The sequence below is a fragment of the Sordaria macrospora genome, chromosome 4 (assembly GCF_033870435.1).
Source record: "Sordaria macrospora chromosome 4, complete sequence".
In the NCBI taxonomy this organism is placed as follows: Eukaryota; Fungi; Ascomycota; class Sordariomycetes; order Sordariales; family Sordariaceae; genus Sordaria; species Sordaria macrospora.
Window position 1 is genome coordinate 2,005,133 of NC_089374.1, and position 20,526 is coordinate 2,025,658.

The 20,526-nt window shown below is 53.2% G+C and overlaps 5 protein-coding genes across 5 annotated transcripts; 4 read left to right on the plus strand and 1 right to left on the minus strand.

Annotated features, from left to right (window-relative positions):
• Positions 1–425: 425 nt before the first annotated feature.
• On the plus strand, positions 426–5,574 carry SMAC4_01989 (uncharacterized protein). The gene is made up of 5 exons (XM_066089690.1): positions 426–908; positions 1,072–1,407; positions 1,448–2,183; positions 2,249–3,196; positions 3,252–5,574. The coding sequence occupies exons 1-5, from the start codon at positions 668–670 to the stop codon at positions 4,486–4,488; spliced, it is 3,498 nt and encodes a 1,165-aa protein (XP_065946807.1). The 5' UTR covers positions 426–667; the 3' UTR covers positions 4,489–5,574.
• Positions 5,575–6,955: 1,381 nt separating this feature from the next.
• Positions 6,956–9,948, plus strand: SMAC4_01990 (uncharacterized protein). Its single transcript, XM_003348921.2, has 3 exons — positions 6,956–7,544; positions 7,621–7,751; positions 7,814–9,948. The coding sequence occupies exons 1-3, from the start codon at positions 7,315–7,317 to the stop codon at positions 9,475–9,477; spliced, it is 2,025 nt and encodes a 674-aa protein (XP_003348969.1). The 5' UTR covers positions 6,956–7,314; the 3' UTR covers positions 9,478–9,948.
• A 511-nt stretch (positions 9,949–10,459) lies between these two features.
• SMAC4_01991 (uncharacterized protein) lies at positions 10,460–11,895 on the minus strand (the record flags this gene model as incomplete). Its single annotated transcript, XM_066089691.1, has 3 exons — positions 10,460–10,629; positions 10,709–11,782; positions 11,841–11,895. The coding sequence occupies 3 exons, from the start codon at positions 11,893–11,895 to the stop codon at positions 10,460–10,462; spliced, it is 1,299 nt and encodes a 432-aa protein (XP_065946808.1).
• A 1,319-nt stretch (positions 11,896–13,214) lies between these two features.
• SMAC4_01992 (60S ribosomal protein eL43) lies at positions 13,215–14,553 on the plus strand. Its single transcript, XM_003348923.2, has 5 exons — positions 13,215–13,362; positions 13,431–13,441; positions 13,910–13,941; positions 14,003–14,135; positions 14,198–14,553. The coding sequence occupies exons 1-5, from the start codon at positions 13,324–13,326 to the stop codon at positions 14,259–14,261; spliced, it is 279 nt and encodes a 92-aa protein (XP_003348971.1). The 5' UTR covers positions 13,215–13,323; the 3' UTR covers positions 14,262–14,553.
• Positions 14,554–15,984: 1,431 nt separating this feature from the next.
• Positions 15,985–20,342, plus strand: SMAC4_01993 (uncharacterized protein). Its single transcript, XM_003348924.2, has 2 exons — positions 15,985–17,440; positions 17,514–20,342. Exons 1-2 carry the CDS (start codon positions 17,047–17,049, stop codon positions 19,187–19,189), a joined length of 2,070 nt encoding a protein of 689 aa, XP_003348972.1. The 5' UTR covers positions 15,985–17,046; the 3' UTR covers positions 19,190–20,342.
• Positions 20,343–20,526: the final 184 nt, after the last annotated feature.

Sequence of the window (20,526 nt, forward strand, 5' to 3'; positions counted from 1 at the left end):
GTGATACTATATTAAGCCTCGGGTCTTGGTCTTAGAGTCATTGGAAGAGTTTTCGACGAATCGGCATTGGTGTTGGACAAACTTTGCGGCTTTCTCACTGTATTCCGTGTAGGTGCTCTGCGAGGCTAACAGCCACGAGCCCGTGTGGTGAGAAACTGGACCGTTGAGGACAGCAAACACATCGGCCAAGGCTTCGCATCGACGACAACAGCTAGGAGGGTTTGATTAACACGGCTCCCATATTGGTTGGTCCTCACCTTGGAAAGAGAGAAACAGAGAGGGAAAGAGTGTAGGACAGGAGTCTCTGTTTTTCAGTCAGCTTTGTTCCCAACAGCCATGCGCTGGTCGCCATCCCTGGGACTCTTTCTACATTGTTGATACGACCCCTGAAACGAACCCTAAAGGCTTGACCTAAGCGTTTGTGAATTCGTGCAGCCTTCTTTTCAAGGGCGACAACCTGGAAGCAACGAAGTGGGAAGGAAGACTCTAGGTTTCTTAATAGATTTCCGATCGGCAGTCTTTTTGAAGGAGATCCCGCAGAAAAGGCCAAACACCTTGGAACTGTTCGGCTGCAGGCCAAACGTACCCCCCTAAACACCCCGCCGCGGCCGCATATTAACTCAGCCAACACTCGACGTCACTTCGGTCGTCGAAAACCGTCTTCCACATGTTCAGCAGATTGCAGAGCAAGCATAAGGGCCACGCCAAGGAGCAGCAAAACAGGCGGCAACACGACCATCAGGCGTCGACATTGCAAGACCTTGGCCTGCTTGGGCCCTCTTCATCATCCATTCCCTCTGCAAGCGGCAGCTCGCGGAGATCAGACTTTGACCGGCCCAACCATTCTTACAACAATCACTCCGGCGCTCCTGCAAGACAATATCACGCGGCGTCATATCCCGAGAGAGGTAGGTCATGTCCTTGTGGTTTGAGTCTCAGACCGGCCATCCCTCTCATTTCTCCTCCTTCCCTTACCGCAATCGAGCTCTGGTGTCTCGGGAGCAAGGACTCTTAGGTACCATGGATGCGCCTTCAGTTGAGATGGCTGCTAACCTAGGCTTTGCCTAACAGACAGCCCGATCCCTAACGGACACTTGGGCACGCAATCACACTACTCACCAGTTACACCTACTTCACCTTCTCACACGCGAGAGAGCAATAGAATGAACACTAACGGGAGCCGGGGACGCCGGGAGCGCACGTTTGTTGGAAGCGAGTGTGCGGTTTGTGAGGAGCCGCTGGAGCATACCCTGCAGGGCGAGAGGATATTACAGTTCTCGTGTACCCATGTGTCACACGAGGCTTGCTTTTACGAGTTCATCCGCGAGTTTGAGTCTCAATATTGCCCAACATGCGACGCGCCATTGCATTTGGATACCAGCCGTGGCGGAAACGTGCTGGATATCGGTAAGGCAAAATAACCCTTCCTGACGTGAGTGCTCGGTAGCGCTAACCAGCTCAACACCAGAAAAAATAAGCAACATGGTACGCTCAGTTTCCGTAAACGATACCCGATCACCACCGGCTCCAACTCCAACTTCATCGCAGCAGCCATGGGATGATCAGCTAGCACGAGCACCAAGTCGAGGATCGAGTGCTCGGCAAGATGGAGGTTTGCCACCTCATGCCATGGCAAGGGGTAGCCAACGCGACAGTCGCGACGCGCCTTCGTCGTCAGATCATCGTTACACGCCTAATTCGAGACACGCACGTAGCGATAGTGAGGCAACAGGGGCCACGGGCGCAACCGGAGGAATGGCTTCATCAGGAGGATATCCGGAGACGGAGCAGAGTGGTCCACCGCGAAGACACGACTACGATGTCCAGGCTATGGAAACATCGATATCAAGCTCCCGTGCGATAACCCGAAATCCGATCCCAGCACCAACCGTTACCATCCGGTCGGAGTTCCCTACAATTAGCAGGTCGCGACAACAACAGACGCTTACCTGTTTGGTCACGGTTGAGGTGCCTGACAACAAGTGGAGGCCGGATCCCGAGGACCTACAGAATGGACCGCCCATGCTACCGCCACCCAGAGCTGAAGAGCCATATCCACGCCCACCGTCGCCTACGAGGAGTGCGCCTCGTTTCTACCCCTACGAGTCACCTCAAGTGTTGGCAGAAATGACCGAGAACCTGCGCAGCCGAGTGGACAACTGGCATGGCCTCGACTTCAGCCGGTAAGTGGATAGTTCATTTGGTTAAGCACATATCTCGTTCGTATCCTTGCTAATACAATGTTTAGCTTCGGGAAACTCCGACTGTACGGCACACTCCGTGTAGGCAAGGATAAGGTGTCATGGCAGGAGCTGGAATGCTTTCTCTTCGCCGAGATGCTCATTTGCGTAAAGGAGAAGAAGAATCCGCAGCTACCACCAGGACAGTGGGAGGATGAAGCGGCGCGCAAAACGGGTCGATGCACGCTGAAGGGATCGATCTTGATCAAGAAGCACTTGAACGAGGTATCGGAAACCGGATCTGTCGACGAGAATGTCCTGACGCTCAGCTTGTCAGTGAACGAGCTACCACAGTTCCACCTTCGCTTCGAGAATCGCAACCAGCTCAAGCTGTGGCAACAGGCCCTGTTGGATCTGAATGCCGTCGAGACATCACCAATGCGCAGTCCTGAGTACGACCGCGAGTTTTCCGAGGCAGAGGAAGACGAGTGGAACAGAAGCGCTGGTTCGAAGCAGCGGGTATCATCCCAGGCGTCATCCTGGGGCGGAGCCAGGTCTGCCACCACGGCCCCGACCGAGTATACCAATGTACGAAGCCCAGGACTGCTACCGTCGATCCACGTCCCTGTCGACGTTGTCGTTGTTGTTCCGATTTCGGCCTCGATGCAAGGTGTGAAGATCAACCTTGTCCGCGACGCCCTTCGTTTCATGGTCAGCTCCCTAGGCGAACGTGACCGCATGGGTCTCGTCACGTTTGGTTCCTCTGGCGGCGGTGTTCCAATTGTGGGCATGACCACCAAGGCATGGCCTGGCTGGAGTAACGTTTTGGCATCAGTCAAGCCTGTGGGGCAGAAGAGCCATCGAGCGGATGTGGTTGAGGGTGCGAACGTGGCTATGGATCTGCTCATGGGGCGCAAGTATAACAACCCCATCGCCACTATCATGCTGATCAGCGATGCCTCGACTTCGGATGCGGACAGTGTCGACTTTGTAGTGTCGCGTGCGGAAGCTGCCAAGTATGTCTTGATCATTTTTTCGGAACTTTGTTACATGAAACTAACTGAATACTAGGATCACCATTCACTCTTTCGGACTCGGAACAACGCACAAGCCTGATACCATGATTGAGCTCTCGACGAGAACCAAGGCATCATATACTTATGTCAAGGATTGGATGATGCTTCGAGAGTGTCTGGCAGGCTGTCTCGGTGCCATGCAGAGCTTGTCCCACCAAAACGTCAAGCTCAAGCTCAAACTCCCGGAGGGGTCGCCGGCCAAGCTGGGCAAGATTAGCGGCGCGCTCCAAATAACGAAGCGGGCAACTGGGCGCGATGCGGAGGCCAACTTGGGCGACCTTCGATTCGGCGACAAGCGGGATGTGCTTGTACAACTGACGATTATGCCAGACACGTCGACCGAGGAGCCACAGTCGCACGCTTACTGGGATACCGTCGTGTCGGGGCTGGAGGCAATAGGCGGACCCATGGACGACGAGGACCAAAGGGCCATGTCGGTGGAGGAGGTTCCTTTGATACAGGCCGACCTTACATGGGGGGATATTCTACGCGAAGGTGTCACGCAGCACACAAGACCGTCCCTTTTGGCAATCACCATGCTGCCGGCCTCAGCAGGGTCGAAGAAGCAGTGGACCTCGCCAGCGATACCGCCTCACCCATACATCGTACAGCGGCGGATGGAAATTCTCACGTCGGACATGTTGACTCGAGCATTAACCTTGGTCAGCAGAGGCCAGCACGACCGCGCCCATACGCTTTTGAGCGAGACACGATCTATTCTTAAGGGCCTCGGTAAGGGCGGGTTGCCCCCAGTGCCACCAGCACCAGGAGGACCGCCTACCAAGTCGCTTCCCTCGACGCCTCACCCGCACCACGACCACTCGCCGATTCCCGGCACTCCGGACCGGAAGAACACGCCGTCACCTACGATGGCTAATCACTCGTCGGCACCCGGAACCGGCCTAACGATCTCGACTCGGCGATCCAACGATGCGCTTGGGGCCATGAACACGGGAGCATCGGCCATCGACCCGACTACCGTGTCAGCTCTTGATGCGGAACTCGAGTCCAGTCTCGAGTGGATCAACCACCCTGCCATCTTTGGGCGCGACAGCCGCAAGGCAGTGTTGCAGGCCATCGGCGTGATCAGCTCTCAGCGGGCATTTACGTTCCGCACGCCCATCGAAAGTCTCTGGGCCGGCCGGGTCAGCGGCATCAAGAAGCTCACGGAGAAGAGCCAGGAGTGGACGGCGGAAGGAGGAGGGGAAGGCGGCATCATGGAGGAAGCATAGTGGACTGCTCATGGACTGCCAGCTTTCCTCTTCTTTTCTCGCCAACATTGCCAACCGATAACGGAACACTACTCTGTTAATTGGTGGCACTTTTCATTTCTTTTATTATTTCTGTTACATGGTTGGCTGGTTTGTACTTTGACCTTGCGCTTGATGATACCACTTTTTACTTGTTGTGTGTTGCACTTTGGTGCACTTGATCATGTTTCGTCTTTATCATATATAACAATATCTTGTCAGCTTGGTAGTGGCCATTTTTGGTTTGCGGTTTGGATATGTTTTGGGGTTGGCTTTGTTTTGTCGGCATCTTTGGGCTGGCTGGTGTTGAATTTGCAGTACTTACTTGAGAGATGGACCCGGAATATGAAGGAATGGTGGCGGACTGGCGGTGGTTCTTCTGTGTAAATGAATGAGATTTATGTACACCTCTGCCGGGGAAAAAAAAAAAAAAGGTTAATTCTGTACCTCCAGCCTACAGAAAACCAGGGTTCGTCGTCGGACCAGACGGGCTATTCTGTAGAATGCTGCCTTTTGTCACCGATCCGCACTAATGGCGAATTCACGAGATTTAACCTTTTTTTCCCCCGGCAGAGGTGTACGTGGTAATTTGGGAGTGGAGGATGGGGGGGATAATGGGAGGAAGGGAAGGGAAAAGCAGATGGAGGGAGTTGAAGACCTAGGATGAAATATTGAATCATCACCATCGCGCTCCGCATTACAATCCATCTCGCATCAGTGTCTGTCTTCGGTTATTACACCAACTCGCAGCTGAACTCTCTTGTTGATCACAAGCACGAATCATGGGAAGCGGGAAGCAAAGCAGCTAGCCGGCAGCGATAATGTTGATATCGATCGTAGTGACACCACAGTGTATCACGGCATTTGAAACGTGCTGCTTCCACCAAGCATGGAAGCGGGCGGTTGAAGCGGTTGGCCGTCGATGGCGTTGATCAACAGCTTCCGACGTCGCCGAGATCCGGACAGACCAATATGCCCTGTAGGTAGTTAGCGGCCGGAGATGTAGTTCTACTATGTCATGCAACGGGGACGGGCTCGGGCTTTCGGGGCGGCGGCGGCCAAGAGCGGCCAAGCAATGCACTAACGGGAAGCGCTGGATGGGTTTTCCTTGAGGGGGAAAAGGACCCAAATTTATCAGATGGCTTGATAATCTTTGACCAATCGAGATTCAGTGTAGGATGTATCATGTGGGGTGCCAACCTTGTCAGCGGTCGTCAGACTCCGTCCACGAACGAACCCCTCGTCAACTGCCCCGGAAAGAGTGGGAAATCGTCAGGTCACACACACTCACTGCTCACACTGGCACTCTCGCTGCAGTCATCACTGGCACTCGCTGAAAACAAATCCCTGAATGCGCCTTGTTAGGCAGGTCACACGGAAGTCAAGCACAACATGGAACTACAGCCAACTGGGGCTGGTTGTTGGATAAACCCACGATACCTACCTTACCTTGCCTAGGTACCTACCTCGGATCTGACGAGCTGCCAAGGGCATCTTCACTTTGTACACCCTCTTCTTCTCTTTGGTGTTTCCCCTCCTCTCTCTTCAGATGGACGACCCACAGAGCTTCATCCATCGGGCCTGCCCTGTTGTTGTTTGTGGTCAAGCACGGATGTACACTACCATAACTGCTGGACTGATGATCTTGGGGAAGTCGGAACTGAGACAAACGCGGCCAGCCAGCCACTAGAATACGAGAAACAACAACCCTTCTGAAGCGGAGCGGGAGTGAGGCAACTGGAACCTCCCAAAATCCATCAAGAAAGAGAAGGCAGCAACGAGCCTTCGGACTCTACAACTGGACTGAGGGAACCGAACCAATCCAACCCCTTCCTATTCAGCAGCGCCATAACCTTTTATATAGGGATGCGCGGCGCAGTGGTGGTCCTATGTAATCCGAATTCCGAAACAGTCATCTATCCCGCTCAGGTTGGCTGCCTTGCCTTGTCCTATGGTCGACCTGCTTTCTGCTACACTACATAGCTACGTATCCCGTCCCGTCTCACTGGATCGATCAGTTGAGGCGACCCAAAGCCGATCTCCACAGATATCTCAGGCTGCGGCAGCTTGGGTTCTCTGTTTTGGGTTGGCTGAAAAAGGTGACCAAATGTGACGACCAGCAGACAACGGCACTACCTATCTTTTTTGGACCTCGTGGATACCCTCCCCCCAAAAAAAAAACTTAAAAAAAACTTACAAGGGGTCCGGTCAACTACCTATTCCGTTACCTTACGCCGAGAAAAAGCACACAGCGAAAAAGACTCCATACATTGGAGTGCGCAATCTTACGCTGTTTCTGAGCCGCTGTTACCGCTACCGCACTAAAGACCTTGATACCACCGAACTGGGTCTCGTCTCACCTCACCTCGGATCATCGTTGCCTACTTACTACCTACTCATCTTTTCTCTTTTCTTTACCTCTTCACCTCTTTCCTTTTCTGGTTACACTTTTTTTTTTCCTTTTTTTTCTCTTTTTTTTCGATGGAGATGGCTCTGTGAGATTTCATCTTTCGTCGACATCCTTACCGGTTCTACGTCTGAACATTCTTACAAGAGCATCTTTTACGCAGTCATCAAACAGGGTGTACACAACAAACATCTCTAAACCAAGCCACATGTGAAAGTGAAAGAGGTGCATTTTATAACAGTACGCTCAGCTGCTCACTATACCTGCAAATTTCCCTCAGACTACCCATTCAGAGACAACCCGAAACGACATCGCCGCCCGTTATCTATATCAGCAACAGACAACAGCATTCATGAACACCATCATCTGGCAAACATAAAATTAGCGCAGCAGCGGGCAATATGAGGACCGACGACGACGACGAGATAGGGTCGCCCCTCTTACAGGACCACTTCTCTTCGACGGACCGTCTCGAAGTCGGCAGTGACGGAGGAGACTATGGCACGGCTACCACCCCCCTTTACGAGAGCGATTGCGCTACGCCCGGATCCGATGTTCAGGAGGGAGTGAGGCAGATTGAGGCCGTCTCGAGGGCGTGGACCAAGTCAGCCTTGATCGTGGCTTATATGAGGTTTGTTACGTCCAACCAGGTGGTTTATCCAAGGAATTGGGACGAAGAAAGAGTGCTAACATGTCTTCCTTCAAAGCATCTTTCTCATCGCTTTCACAACGTCACTGGAGGGACAGGTCACATATGCTCTGACGGCTTTCGCTGTTAGCTCTTTTAACAACCACTCTCTGCTGTCGACTGTTTCGGTTGTTCAAAATGTTGTCAATGGTGAGTTCAGAACTGCAGGATGGCCGGAAATCGCAAGTCACAGAAAAACTAACAGTTACCAGCCGTCATCAAACCTCCTATGGCCAAGATAGCCGATGTCTTTGGTCGTCTCGAGGCCTTTGCTATTTCCATCGTCCTTTGCGTACTTGGCTACATCCTCATGGCAGCCTCCAAGAACGTGGAAACCTACGCTTCTGCACAGATCTTCTACGCGGCTGGCTCAACGGGATTGCAGATTCTTCAGCAGGTATTCATTGCCGACACCAGCTCCTTTCTCAACCGGGCTTTATTCTCCAGTCTACCGGACAGCCCCTTTCTAGTCACGGTTTGGATCGGTCCGCTGATAGCGTCAGCCATTCTGGCAACGACAACCTGGCGATGGGGCTACGGCATGTGGGCGCTCATCCTGCCCGTTGCCTTTCTCCCCTTGGCCTTGAGTCTGTACCTCAACCGCCGAAAAGCCGAACAACTAGGGATCCTCAAGCCCAAGCACCATCATAGCAACAACGACGATGGCAGCACCAAGATCAAGATCCGCAACATCCTCCTCCGCGACCTCGACATGATCGGCACCCTCCTCTTCAGCGCCGGCCTTTCCCTGATCCTAATCCCCCTAACCCTCATCTCCCGTTCCCCCCAGGGTTGGCGCGACCCTAAGCTCCTGCCCATGATCATCCTCGGCAGCTTCCTCCTCATCCTTTTCCCTCTCTGGGAATCCCGCCCCAACCTCGCTCCTCACCCGCTTTTACCCCTCGACCTCTTGAAGTCTCGCACCTTCGTCGCCGGCTGCACCCTAGGGTTCTTCTATTTCATGATCTTCTACATCGCAGTCATGCCCTACTTCTACTCCTACCTCCTGGTAGCCCTCAACCTCCCCGTCAACCGCGCGGGCCAGATAACCCAAACCTTCAGCTTCGCCTCCACCATCGCCGCCATCTTGGCCTCCCTCGCCATCCGCCAAAGCAAGTCCCCCCGGCCGCGCCCCTTCATCATCGCCGGCGCCCTGCTCTACACCTTCGCCATCGTCATCCTGCTCATGACCCGCACCAAGGGCGTCAGCATCCCCTCTCTCTTCTCCGCGCAAGCCGTCCTCGGCGCCGGGGCCGGGCTGATGCACGTGGCAACACAACTAGCCGTGCAAGCCTCGTGCGGCACCAAACACGCGCACGTCGGCGTCGCCACCGCGGCCTTTTTGACGCTGGTCGAAGTCGGGGCTGCCGTCGGAGCCGCGTTCAGCGGTGTAATCTGGGGTCGTCTGATCCCGCGCAAGCTGGTTGAATATCTCCCCGACGCGCTGAAAGGGGAGGCGAAAAAGATATATGCTAGCGTGGTGGTGGCCCGCTCCTATCCGTGGGGAAGCGTGGAGAGGGAGGCGATTGCGCGGGCGTACCAGGAGACTGTCACGGTGCTGCTCAAGTGTGCGCTGTTTTGGTGCGTGCCGCTGGTGGTGGTGGCGCTTTTTGTGGGGGATTATAGGCTTGGTGAAGGGGGCGAGTGGTCGGAGGGACCGGAGGGGGAGGTTTGGAATGGAAGGGGGTTGGTGGTAGGGAGGACCGGGGAAGAGGAGGTTGATGAGCGGGCGAGGAGGATGGAGGAACGGGTGGAGTGGTGGAGGTTTTGGGTTTGGATGGGGAAGGGGGGGAAGGGGTATTGTGGACGGAGGGGAAGGAGGAGAGGGACGGTGAGGAGGGAGGTGGTTGGGGAGGATGATGCGGCTGTGAGGTAAGGTGATGAGATTCTGTTTTGGATGTTGGACGTTGGATGTGGACTGGTTATTTCTGCCGGAAGAGGGCTAGGATGGATGTTGGATGTTGGAATAGGATATACCACCAAAGAGAACCGGGAAGATCATATAGCGCAAAGCTGAGGTGCCAACGTTGTTGGAGTGATTACATAGGTAGGCAGCGTGTTGTGTGTTGTTGGGTTGAAGTATATCGATAGATACCATGACCACGACCATGACCGTGACTACAGTGATTTAGGAATAAGTAAGTTCTGAGTCGTGTAAAAAAAGGGGGTCCAACCAAGACAAGATAGATTTCAATTTTCTGTAGCGTGGATATTAACCATTATTTCCACACATCATAGATTCGCCGAACCGGGGGATTCATACGACTATCATACTACTACAACTACTACGGCTTAGCTCGGTATAAGCTTATTGAATTTCCACAGAGATATAAATATCTTCGAAAGGTTCAACCTAAAGCTGACTCATTCATTCATGAAGCACATACAGTTCAAAACTGGTGGTGGTTTGTTTGTGTGTTAGCTCGACTCATGACATCGGGTCAACTTCTCTAAACGTCGTTGTGTATATCTAATTAATACCTACATTTCGGTGTTTTCGTGCCTATAACCAAAGACATGTATTTTATTTCGCATACCTACCTTGAGCTGGTTTGGGAATTTGATATGCTATTATGTTGATTTGTTATCAATGCCTCCCCACCACTACTTTTCAACCATAAAAAAGCCATTCATGTAATGTAATGCCTTTGATGATGAGGGACCTCGGACAATCTGTCGTAAAAAGATACGGTATCTCGTCAAGTAGGTAGACAGGTAGACCAGACGTACCGAAAAACAAACCAGATTGTACATGCTAAACGCCACATCAATGCATCTCGTTCTCATGCCCTTCCTCGTGACAACCTTCAGGCAAGCTCGACGACCCTGATCTGTTGTGTCGATACCGCCTCGCTTCCTTACTCCTCCATGGTTTTGGTCTCAAAATGAAACCCGGCCTTATCCAACCTGTCAATAAACGGCTGACCCAAGCAAGCAGGCGTATAAATTCCACCGCCACCAAACTGTTCCTCTACGCTTTCCTCCTCTAGCAACGTAGCAGCCGCCTCAGCCAGCAAGACACCGGTATCTGTTTTCATCAAACACATCAGTCAGCATATCATCCTTCCCAAGTACCCACTCAGCAAAGAGGGGCAAGGAAAACTCACAGTAATAAACCGGTCCCCGAAACCAACACCTTCCAAACGCCCTCTTCTTCGTATCTCGTTCAACATCCGGCTTCGCAACCCCCCAAAACTCCAGCTCGTCCCTCTTTGCAACCTCCTCGTCCGCGCCCTCCCCGGGTTGGTAAACAAACTTTCTGGCAATAGCCCTCAAAAACGGCGTAGCCATCACCAGACCCAGCACCATCAGTCCGAAATGGATAGCGATCCCGTTCAGCCAGTTGCGGGGTTTCATATATTGCTTGAAGCTGAAGTTGGGTCCGTAGCTCTCATCTTCTTTGCCCTTGTTCTTGGGCTGGGAAAGCAAGCCCCAGGTACGTTCCACAATGGCAGCGTCGGTTTTGGCTGCTACTGAACTTGTTCCCAGTCCCAAGATGGGGGTCGTTGCCAGGCCGGTGAACTTGGTAGTCCACGTTGTCCTGCATTCCGCCAGGTCCGGGTTGGGATGCGGGACGGGACTCAAGGCGTAAGGTTTATGCGCCTCGCGCAGTTCCTTTAGAGAAAAGTTCTCGAGGATGGTGAAGACTGTTGCGAGGGTGCCGCCCGAGGGCGCAGAGCGCAGGTTGTGGATGCTGAGCGTTACCTCGCCCGTTTTCGTCTCGGGCCCGAACTCGCGCTTGATTTCTTGGGCGAGCGACCAGGTCAGCAGGTCCGAGGGCGCGGATTCGATGCCGATCTGCGGAAACATCTTTGCGCCGGACTGGGCGGCGAGAGAAGAGTACTTGGTGATCATGCGGTGCACGAAGGGGACTTCGCCTGTTACGTCAAAGTAGTGCGTGCCGGCGGCGGCGCAGGCGGCGAAGGCGGGCTCGCCTAGGGAGCCGTAGGGTCCGACGGTGGTGAGAAGGATGAAGGTTCGGCGGCAGAGGGATTCGAGGGCGGTGCGGTCGGTGGCGGAAGAGATGATTTCGATGGAGGGGGGGGTGCGGTCCGGGTTGAGTTCCTTGAGACGGGAGACGACGGCTTCGAGCTTGGAGCGGGAGCGGCCGGCTACGGCCCATTTGAGGGTGGTGGGCAGGTGAGTGGTGATGTGTTGGGCTGTGTATTTACCGGTGTAGCCTGGTGGTTTGTTAGCTTGGTATGGAGTCTGAGGTTACAAGCTGGGCTGGGTACTTACCTGAGGCTCCATAAACGACAATGTCGTAGTCGCGGCCGTGGTTTTTCAAAGCCATCTTGGAAAGATGTGGTCTTCCTCTTTGTTTTTGAGTGTCAACGTTAGGTGAGACTATGTCGATGTGTTCGAGACAGGTGAGTCTTTTCACGACAAAGGTTGAGGTTGAAAATGTCAAGGTGGACAAAAGAAAAGATGCAAGCCTGATGTCTCGACCCTTCACTTCTTATAATACCAAGAGGAAAGAGCGGAGGTGAAGGGTCTTGGGCTTTGGTCAAGTTGAGACGGTGCATCATTTATATGGAGATTTCCGCGCACGGGGAACCACGGAGGCACCGCACCGGCGTCATCGGAACACCAACCCTTTTCCAAACACATCTCCGTCTCTCTTTTGTTTGGCTTCCACCGAAGCATGTCAAGGCGCCAGTATGCCACCATGGCAACCGCTTATACTTGTTTCAGCCGAGATATGACAGCAGTTCCGTTGTTTACTCTGGATGTCAACCGAAATAGGCAAGCATCGCCGTTTTAGAAGTTGTTGAAGGAGCCTTAGGTGCGGGACGGGACCGTTGCCATTGACAGCTCTTCGCAGCCCGCAATGCCTCCCGCCGGAACACGGACCAGATCTGGAGTGCGCCCGCGATCGTCGATACAATACTATCCGGTCTCTCCCTGATCAAGCACTTCAAACGACCCGGAGACTTCTCCGCATGTCGGATTCATTCCGCTCATTGAAGAAATGCGGTGGTATATCATTGGTTAGGGTTACGGGAGTGAACGAACCATAGTCTGTTGACAGCGCTCGAACACTGTAAAGTTCACCAAGTTGTCACGGAGTAAACAGTGCGAACCTTGAGGGCCATTGCGGTACACTGTGAACTTCCACTTGGGGCCTGGGGGAAGCTAGGTACCTCTAGGGCGCTGCACGCTGTGAGCGCAAACCCACATCGAGACTTGTCTGTAGTCCACCAGCATACCTATGCGGAGTAGATGTCGTAGCTGGACAATGAGTGAGGACAAGAATGTCGAACGAGATCTTTCATGTTGTCAGAGGCGGAGAAGAGATTGCAAGTACGGTGGTGGTGTTTGTAGAGCTTATTTGAGAGCACGACAGGAACTCCAAAAGACGATGACGGGAGACGGGAGACGGGAGAAGCAACGATTGCTGGGTGGCCGAGATGGATGTTGTTGGCTGATGTCACACAAGCGACGAGGTGCGGGCCAGCTGTCAAACCGGGCCCTGACAGCGGGGTCAGCTGCCAGTGTGGGCAAAAAGCCCCGCCAATGCCAAGACTCTGGTCAGGCACACACTGGCACAGAGTCGGCAAAATGGTTCCGCCTAGGGTCCGAAAATGTTCCTGGGGTGGGACCGGCCGTCGCAGCGCTCGCACACCACACAAGAGAAAAAAAGCCCTGGCCTTTTGTCAAATTCGCACATCGCCAGCAAGGACGGTAGTTTTCCAGACAACGACCACCTCAACCAGCCAAAATGTCCAAGCGCACTAAGAAGGTCGGCATCTCCGGCAAGGTATGTAACTCCCCATCTCCAGAAAGAATGCGTTGCGGCGAGATGGCTAATTTTTGTTTGTGAATTAGTACGGTACTAGGTATGTAACGGCGACGGTTTCCTTCGAGTTCACACTCCCTTGATGGGCGAGATTTGTTCCGGCCATTCAACGACGACGACAACACCAACGGCGACAATACGACCGAGAGCAAAAGCAAGAACTGGATGACTTGGAATGACGAGCTTCTTTGAGCCTTAGCCGCGGCGGACGTGTGTTGAGGATGGAAAATGAGGGAGCATTCGACACGAGGATATGGCATGACTCGGCAACCAAAGACAACAATCTGTGAGAGCGACACTCGAGCCGCGTCAATGTCGACCTCTGTAACCTCCAAAATCATGCGCCATCGCGAACGTCATCACCTGGGCTTCACCTTTCCCTGGACCTTGGATATCCTGCTCGGTCTCGACCAGCTCAACCCGGAATCACGATAACGAATCTCGTCCATCTCGCACTCAAACCGAAATGAACCGAAGGAACAGCGTCACTAACCAATAACCACAACAGATACGGTGCTTCGCTCCGTAAGCTGGTCAAGAGTCAGTACCCAACAAACACTCCCACGCCGCGTCGCTCATCAGGTTACTAACAACCCCACAGAGCAGGAAGTGTCCCAGCACGCCCGCTACACTTGCACCTTCTGCGGCAAGAACACTGTCCGTCGCTCCTCCGTCGGCATCTGGTCTTGCAAGGCCTGCAAGAAGACCATGGCTGGTGGCGCTTACACCGTCTCGTAAGTTCTCACCAGCAAAGTACGGCCCTTCGACGGATACTCTTCTAACACGCTATCTCTAGCACCCCCGCTGCCGCTGCCATGCGCTCCACCCTCCGCCGTCTCCGTGAGATCACTGAGGTTTAAGGTGGTCGTTTAAAAGCTGGCATTTTTGGTCTTTCGGGTTAGGTGGTGTCATGGAAAAGGACAATGGGGATCTGCGGATTTACTATGGGATGAACCAGATTTCCTTCAATAACGACTTTGCTGCTACCCATTTACGACATGACTGTTGCGTGGTCTGGATACGGGGCGATCTAGACAGGGAGTTTTACCGGCGTCTCTTTCCTCACATGAAGCATGGCTTGGGAAGATGTCTCAAAGATCGCCAGGTTTGATTTTACGGTAGACAAATGACCATGATACCCTTTTCCTGTTGGCCAATCCCTACGACTCTTTGCGTATTCCGTGACCAGATGCCCGCGATATCGGGTCGAGAAACTCTTGCTCCCGGTTTGCGGGTTCCTGGATTCGAAGACCAGCGTAAAGCGAATTCGAGGAACTCTGAAGTTGCCTGACGGCCGCCTCTCAAGGAGTGGACGGGGCACGCGGACGCGACGTTCATAACCAACAAGTCCTCCGTTCCGGATAGATGATGACGGCATTAGATGGGGTACGTGAAGTGTGAGCGTGAGTGGGAAGAGGACCGGTCAGATGCGATTTGTGCTACAACCTAGGCATGACGACCACAAGCATCGCGGTCCCGACTTATAAACCACGCTGCAGTGCATACCCGACCGGATATTGTGTAACATCTCTCAAGTCCTTGACTCCTGGATTCCGTAGTCACATCCCATGGCCATGCTCGCAACTCATGGGCTGAAGCGCATCCTGGTATCAACATGACCGTGAACATGATTACAGATAAGGATTCTCTATCATCGGCGGCAGTCGACTTGTGATCCACTCTACCTACCTACCCCTGTCAATGAACGAGGTCCCGAGGACTGTCCCCGTGAATGAACTCCCGGTCGGTAGGATCATTGCACTCGTAAATCTAATGTCTGGTGGCACTTAGTCGGTGGACTGAAGGCGACATGTTCCCCTACGAGGCAAATCCGCCCTCAAACAGAATATAATGGAAATCAGGAAAACCTCGAACAGGGCTATGTACTTGGTATGTATCATGGCCGCTGACTGATGCGACGAAAGGGACAATATCTATCCCCAACAACGACAGAGGTGCCAGAAAGCGGCATCGCGAAATTCGGTGATACATTGCCCGGTAATCGTGGCCGAAGACACCCTTTGTATATCACTGCTGCCTATGGTCATCCCAACAGTTGATCATGAAGAGAAATCTGAAGTTGTAAACAAGTGGTCCTCAGTCATCACCATCAACCCGCAACAACAGCAGCAGCCTATCAAACGATCTTGAATTCTTGATTGCTTGGCGGTCTCTCACGGCTGAACTAACCGTAGAGGTACCTGGCATCATCTTCTTTGAGACAACCCTCCATTATCCCAATCCAGACCTCCGGTTTTGGGCAGGCAGGCAGTACCGCAGTAGGTACCTAAGGTACCTTCCCGCCCTTTTCATCCCGCGGGTCGGGTGTGTGTCCCTTCCTCAACCACCTAGAAACCAATTTACTTGCCCTGCCTCTCTGTCTGAGGCGCCCGAACGGACCAGGGCGCTCCCCGTTCTCTCCATGCTTGGCTTGGCGTTCGAGGCTTGGGGAATTCAAGGTTTTGGCAACCATGATATAAGTACATCAAATTGACCGTAAGTCAGCTGGTCCATCTTGTTCGGGTGTGGTTTTCTAGCAGGTATGTAGGTAGGCGGAACACACACATCTGCACGCAGGATGTACTTTATCAATTAGGTACGAGTTGTACGGTAGGAGGGTAGGTAGGTAGGAGCTCTATTCATGACCTCCGACCCTGTCCCTGGCCGGTGTAGTGTACTTACCTCACGTTGGGCGGGGCCTCGCGTGGGATTGGTCCATGTCTCGGTTGCGTTAACACGGGGCTTTGAAGGCGAAAAAAGGCCGTCTCCAGATCTGGAATCTTTTGGCAGGCAGGCAGGCATCATTCTTCCTCCTCTTCTTTCTCCAACAAGCGCGCAAGCAGTGCTCTCTCGTTGTTTCTCCAAAAAGTCCAACGCTCGAACCCTCCAAACAAACAACGCCCGTGCAGATCAAGACCTTCCCTGAAAAGGACCATTCCCAATCTCTCGTCTACCTACCTTACCTACAACCCACTTCAGCTTCTCAAGTCTCATCCTCTTCAGGTTCACGCACTTTCATCCGTTGAAGCTTTTCAGGTTCCAGGTCCCTTGTTGTTGTTGGCAGCTTCCACTTTCTCTCCCGCTTGTTCGTGAGTGGCCCGTTCACAGCAACCTTGAAATTCCACTTTCTAGCTTCAGGTTGCTTTCCTCTTCCTGCCATCCCGTCACCATTCACAAAACGGATCCGACCTGTGACCTATCTCCATCTTTTGCACTTTGGCCGTCTTTCCCTCCCGCAACTCACCTCACCTTTCCCTTCCATCCCACACCGTCTGCTTCTCCTACAGCGACAAACTACCCACCTCACTGCACAAACCCAAACCCACACACCCGCTACTGCAAATCACTTATACACGCCACGGCACCATTACCACCACCACCACCACCAGCACCGCCAACCACAGCAACATTCAACACCTGCCTCTTTGTTAGCCCTGAAGTGACCTAACTACGTTATCTCATTTCGGACAGGGGAGGCCCATCGTCGCTTGCTTGGAGTGCTTGGTCAGGTAACTTCTTTAGACGTTGCCAATCGCGCCCTGCACACACATTCTCATTATTTTTATCTTTCAGTTGCATGACTTCATTACCCGTCTTTTCCCCAGAGTCTGCATTTCTCAGCATCGCGCCACCATCCCAGTCGTGATGGCTGATCAGTGCATTGTCTGTCTAGAGACTCTAGACGTCCAACAAGCCCCAGACCCACACCCGTCCACGTCCTCCGTCAGCGCTCCTGCCGGCCCTGCTACAGGGGATTCAAGTGAGCCCGGAGCGCCCGCCGCATCGATCGAGGTAGACGCACTTGTTACCACACCCAAGGACGATGCCGACAGCAACAACACCCCCGTTAGCACAGCCGCCGCCAGCATCACAGGTATCAGGCTGAAACACGACAACAAGCACGATCATGTAGCCGAGATCCAAGTTTGTGGCCACGCGCTGCACGATTCCTGCCTACGACTATGGACCGACAAGGCCAATAGCTGTCCCATTTGCCGCCAGACATTCCACCTGGTGCATGTGTACGACAAGATAGGAGGTGAGTTCATGGTTCCCACAAAATATTTGTGCATACGGAAAGGAACAGCATTGCTAACCAGTTCTGTGGCCAGGCAACCTCCTGAGTTCCTACCATGTCGAAGATAAGAAGCAGGTAGCCGAGTTCGACCCCCAACAATGGCTTGACGAGAACCCCGAGCCCGAAGAGGATGTTAGCCTGCCGTGCCCCATCTGCAACCGTTCAGACAACGAGGAGGTTTTGTTGCTGTGCGATGGCTGCGATGTGCCATATCATACATACTGCATTGGTCTGGAGAGAGTTCCGCCTAGTCACTGGTTCTGCATGGAATGTGCGGACGTGCTAGGTGAGGATATCAACGCCCAAGATGGGATGCCCGAGGACTTTGCGCCAGCTCCGAGGACCCGTCGTAGCTCTCAGAACGCCCAGCGCGAGCGCGGCAACTACTATTTCCCACGAACCCAAGGTAGCATGCGCCGGGCCAGGATAAGGGCTCGATCTGACGAATGGCAAGGTGCTTGGGGTAGGATTGCCGGCAGAGTTTGGGATGCCCTGAGCTTGGATCTCGACTATCAGGATGACGGCGACGACGATGGAACACTCGAAGACCTGGAGAATTACCGCCGGTCGCAGCGGCTTAGGGAGCAGGAAAGGTTGGAGCATGAGAGGTGGCAGCAGCGTCTGATGATTGCCACTAGACTGGGGGCTCGAGACGTCTTTACCACCAACATGCCTAGTGTGTTCCAAAGCCGGTACGTCCCGCGCGAACCTTCGCCTCAACAGACACGGGAAGAAGAACGGGCATGGGGTGCTTTTGAGATGGCCAGAGGTAACCAGGAGAGCTCTACGAGTCGCAAGCGCAAGTCACGTTCCATCAGTGGTGAAGTGGACGCATCAAACCATGAGCCGGAGAGAAAGCTGAAGAGGCCTCGAACGCGGAGACTACACACCACCCAGAACGGCGAACCATCTACCTCAGCGGCGAACCAGCCCAGCTCATCCACCACCGCCGGACCATCAGCATCCACCGAAGCATCCACCGAAGCAGCTCCATCTTTCTTATCGTCTTTGCTCAAGGAAGTGGAGATGAGCACGCCTACTGACGAGGATGGGTTCCGAGATGTTCCTGAACTTCCTGTTCCAGGAAGTATCGATACAGGGTCACCAGTTCCTACCTATGTCAGTCCTCGGGCGACAACACCGCCGATGGTCATGAGTCGGCCGAGTTCTCCGGGCCTCAGCTCCTATCTGGCCCCTGTCTATGCTCCGGCAAACTTCTCGCTCAATCGGTCGACATCACCCACAACCAAGACTTCCCGATCGTCCTCGCCCAACAACAGACCTAGGAGTCGAACCTCGCCTGAGAACAGTGACACGGAACAGCCGCGTGGTCGTTCTCGCCAGCAGACTGGCTCAGTGGCTGCCAGAGGACCATCGTCGTCGGGGCCGATTCCTGTCCAGGCATCGCTAGCGCGACGACCTCATCCCAATGCGCCACACAGGTCTCCCGAGACATCGCCATCACGACCTGCTCTGCCTCTCGATGTGAAGCAGAGCATCAACAGTATTGTTCGTGGAGCATTGAGGCCTCATTGGCATTCGCAAAAAATAAATGCGGAGCAGTACGAGGCTATCAACCGGGATGTGTCGAGGAAGCTTTATGAGGAAGTCAAAGATCCTGCAATGGATCTAGGTGACGAGCTGAAACAGAGCTGGGAGAAGATTGCGGCTAAGGAGGTCACCAGGGCGGTTGAACACTTGAAGGCGTGAGTTCGGATTTTGGTCATTTGGGCCTGACCAACAGCGTGCTCGATGATGGTGACGCCTGTGGGTCTCGACTGGTAAGGCGATTTGGTATCGAGCGCCCCGTGACTCTGTAGGTCTGATAACAGGCACGGCCAAGGCATGAAAACAGAAAGCAAAGCTGCCAGGGCAGAAAAAACGTCAGTCTTCCAGCGTCCAGCGTTCGAGTGATGGCTGGAACTGAAACTTTGCATCAGGCGTCAGCAACTAGGTTGACGATGCTGTACTGAGCGCTTTATGGATTTTCGGTATTCAATGATAAGAGAGGAGAAGCAACTTTCTGATCACAGATGTGATGTATATGTTAGATGGTGTATGGTATTAGGACCGGCTGGCTGGGGGGAATCTGGGTAAATATCCTGGCGGGCAAACTGGCGCGCGGTAGCTTTTTATACATTAGGATCTTCGCAATGAACAGACATGACTATTTCAGTACTGAGGCCCCTTTTGGTTTCTTTGGGTATGTTTGAGTTGTGGTGCAACTTGGAATGTGTAATGTAATCTGTCAGAACGGCCTCAGAATATGAAATGGAGCATGCATGTGCATCGCGATCTGCAACGTGAGTCATTGGAATAATGATTCTTGCAAGTTTGGCAGTATGCGTATTGGGCGGCGTAGCTGAGGTCTTCAGCAGGACATGGTGTTATCGTATGGGGGTGTCCATGTGGCCGTCCTTGATCGTGACAGTGACTTGAATCACTCATTCAATGACGACCAGTCGGGAATGGAAAACAAGTCCTCGAAGTCCTGAAGGATCCTAACGACACCACGAAAACATATTGACAGTACGTCAGACGACATGCGGGACACGATAACAAGTGCAGGCCAAACACGAATGAAGCGAAATAACACTTCAACAACCAGCCGATCCGAAAATCGTAGCTCGTCGCGCGTCCCCAAGATGCAATAAATGATCCAAACATTCACACACAAAGGATATCACAAAAGTACCATAGCATGCATGGTATGTAAGCAGATTCTATCTAACAGCAACCCTTGGAGCATTTTTTGAAGGTACCGCTAGCGAATTGGTCTGCTCATGGTGGTTCCTCTCGGCACGACTAAATGATCAGGACAGTTTTGGAGGAAGAGAAACGTCGTGATGATAAGGAATGGTGCCTGAGGAGAAAAAGAGAAAAAAAGAGGAAGGAAAAGACCGAGGAGGGCGCACTCGTTTTATTCATTTGGGGGTCCCATTTTTTGGGTAAGGGAATCCGCTTTGGTCAGGTGAGTGGTCAGGTGGAGCAGGGGAAGTTGAGGTGGGGTGTCCCTAAGGTGCGGGGAGTTTGGAGAGAGCTTCGAA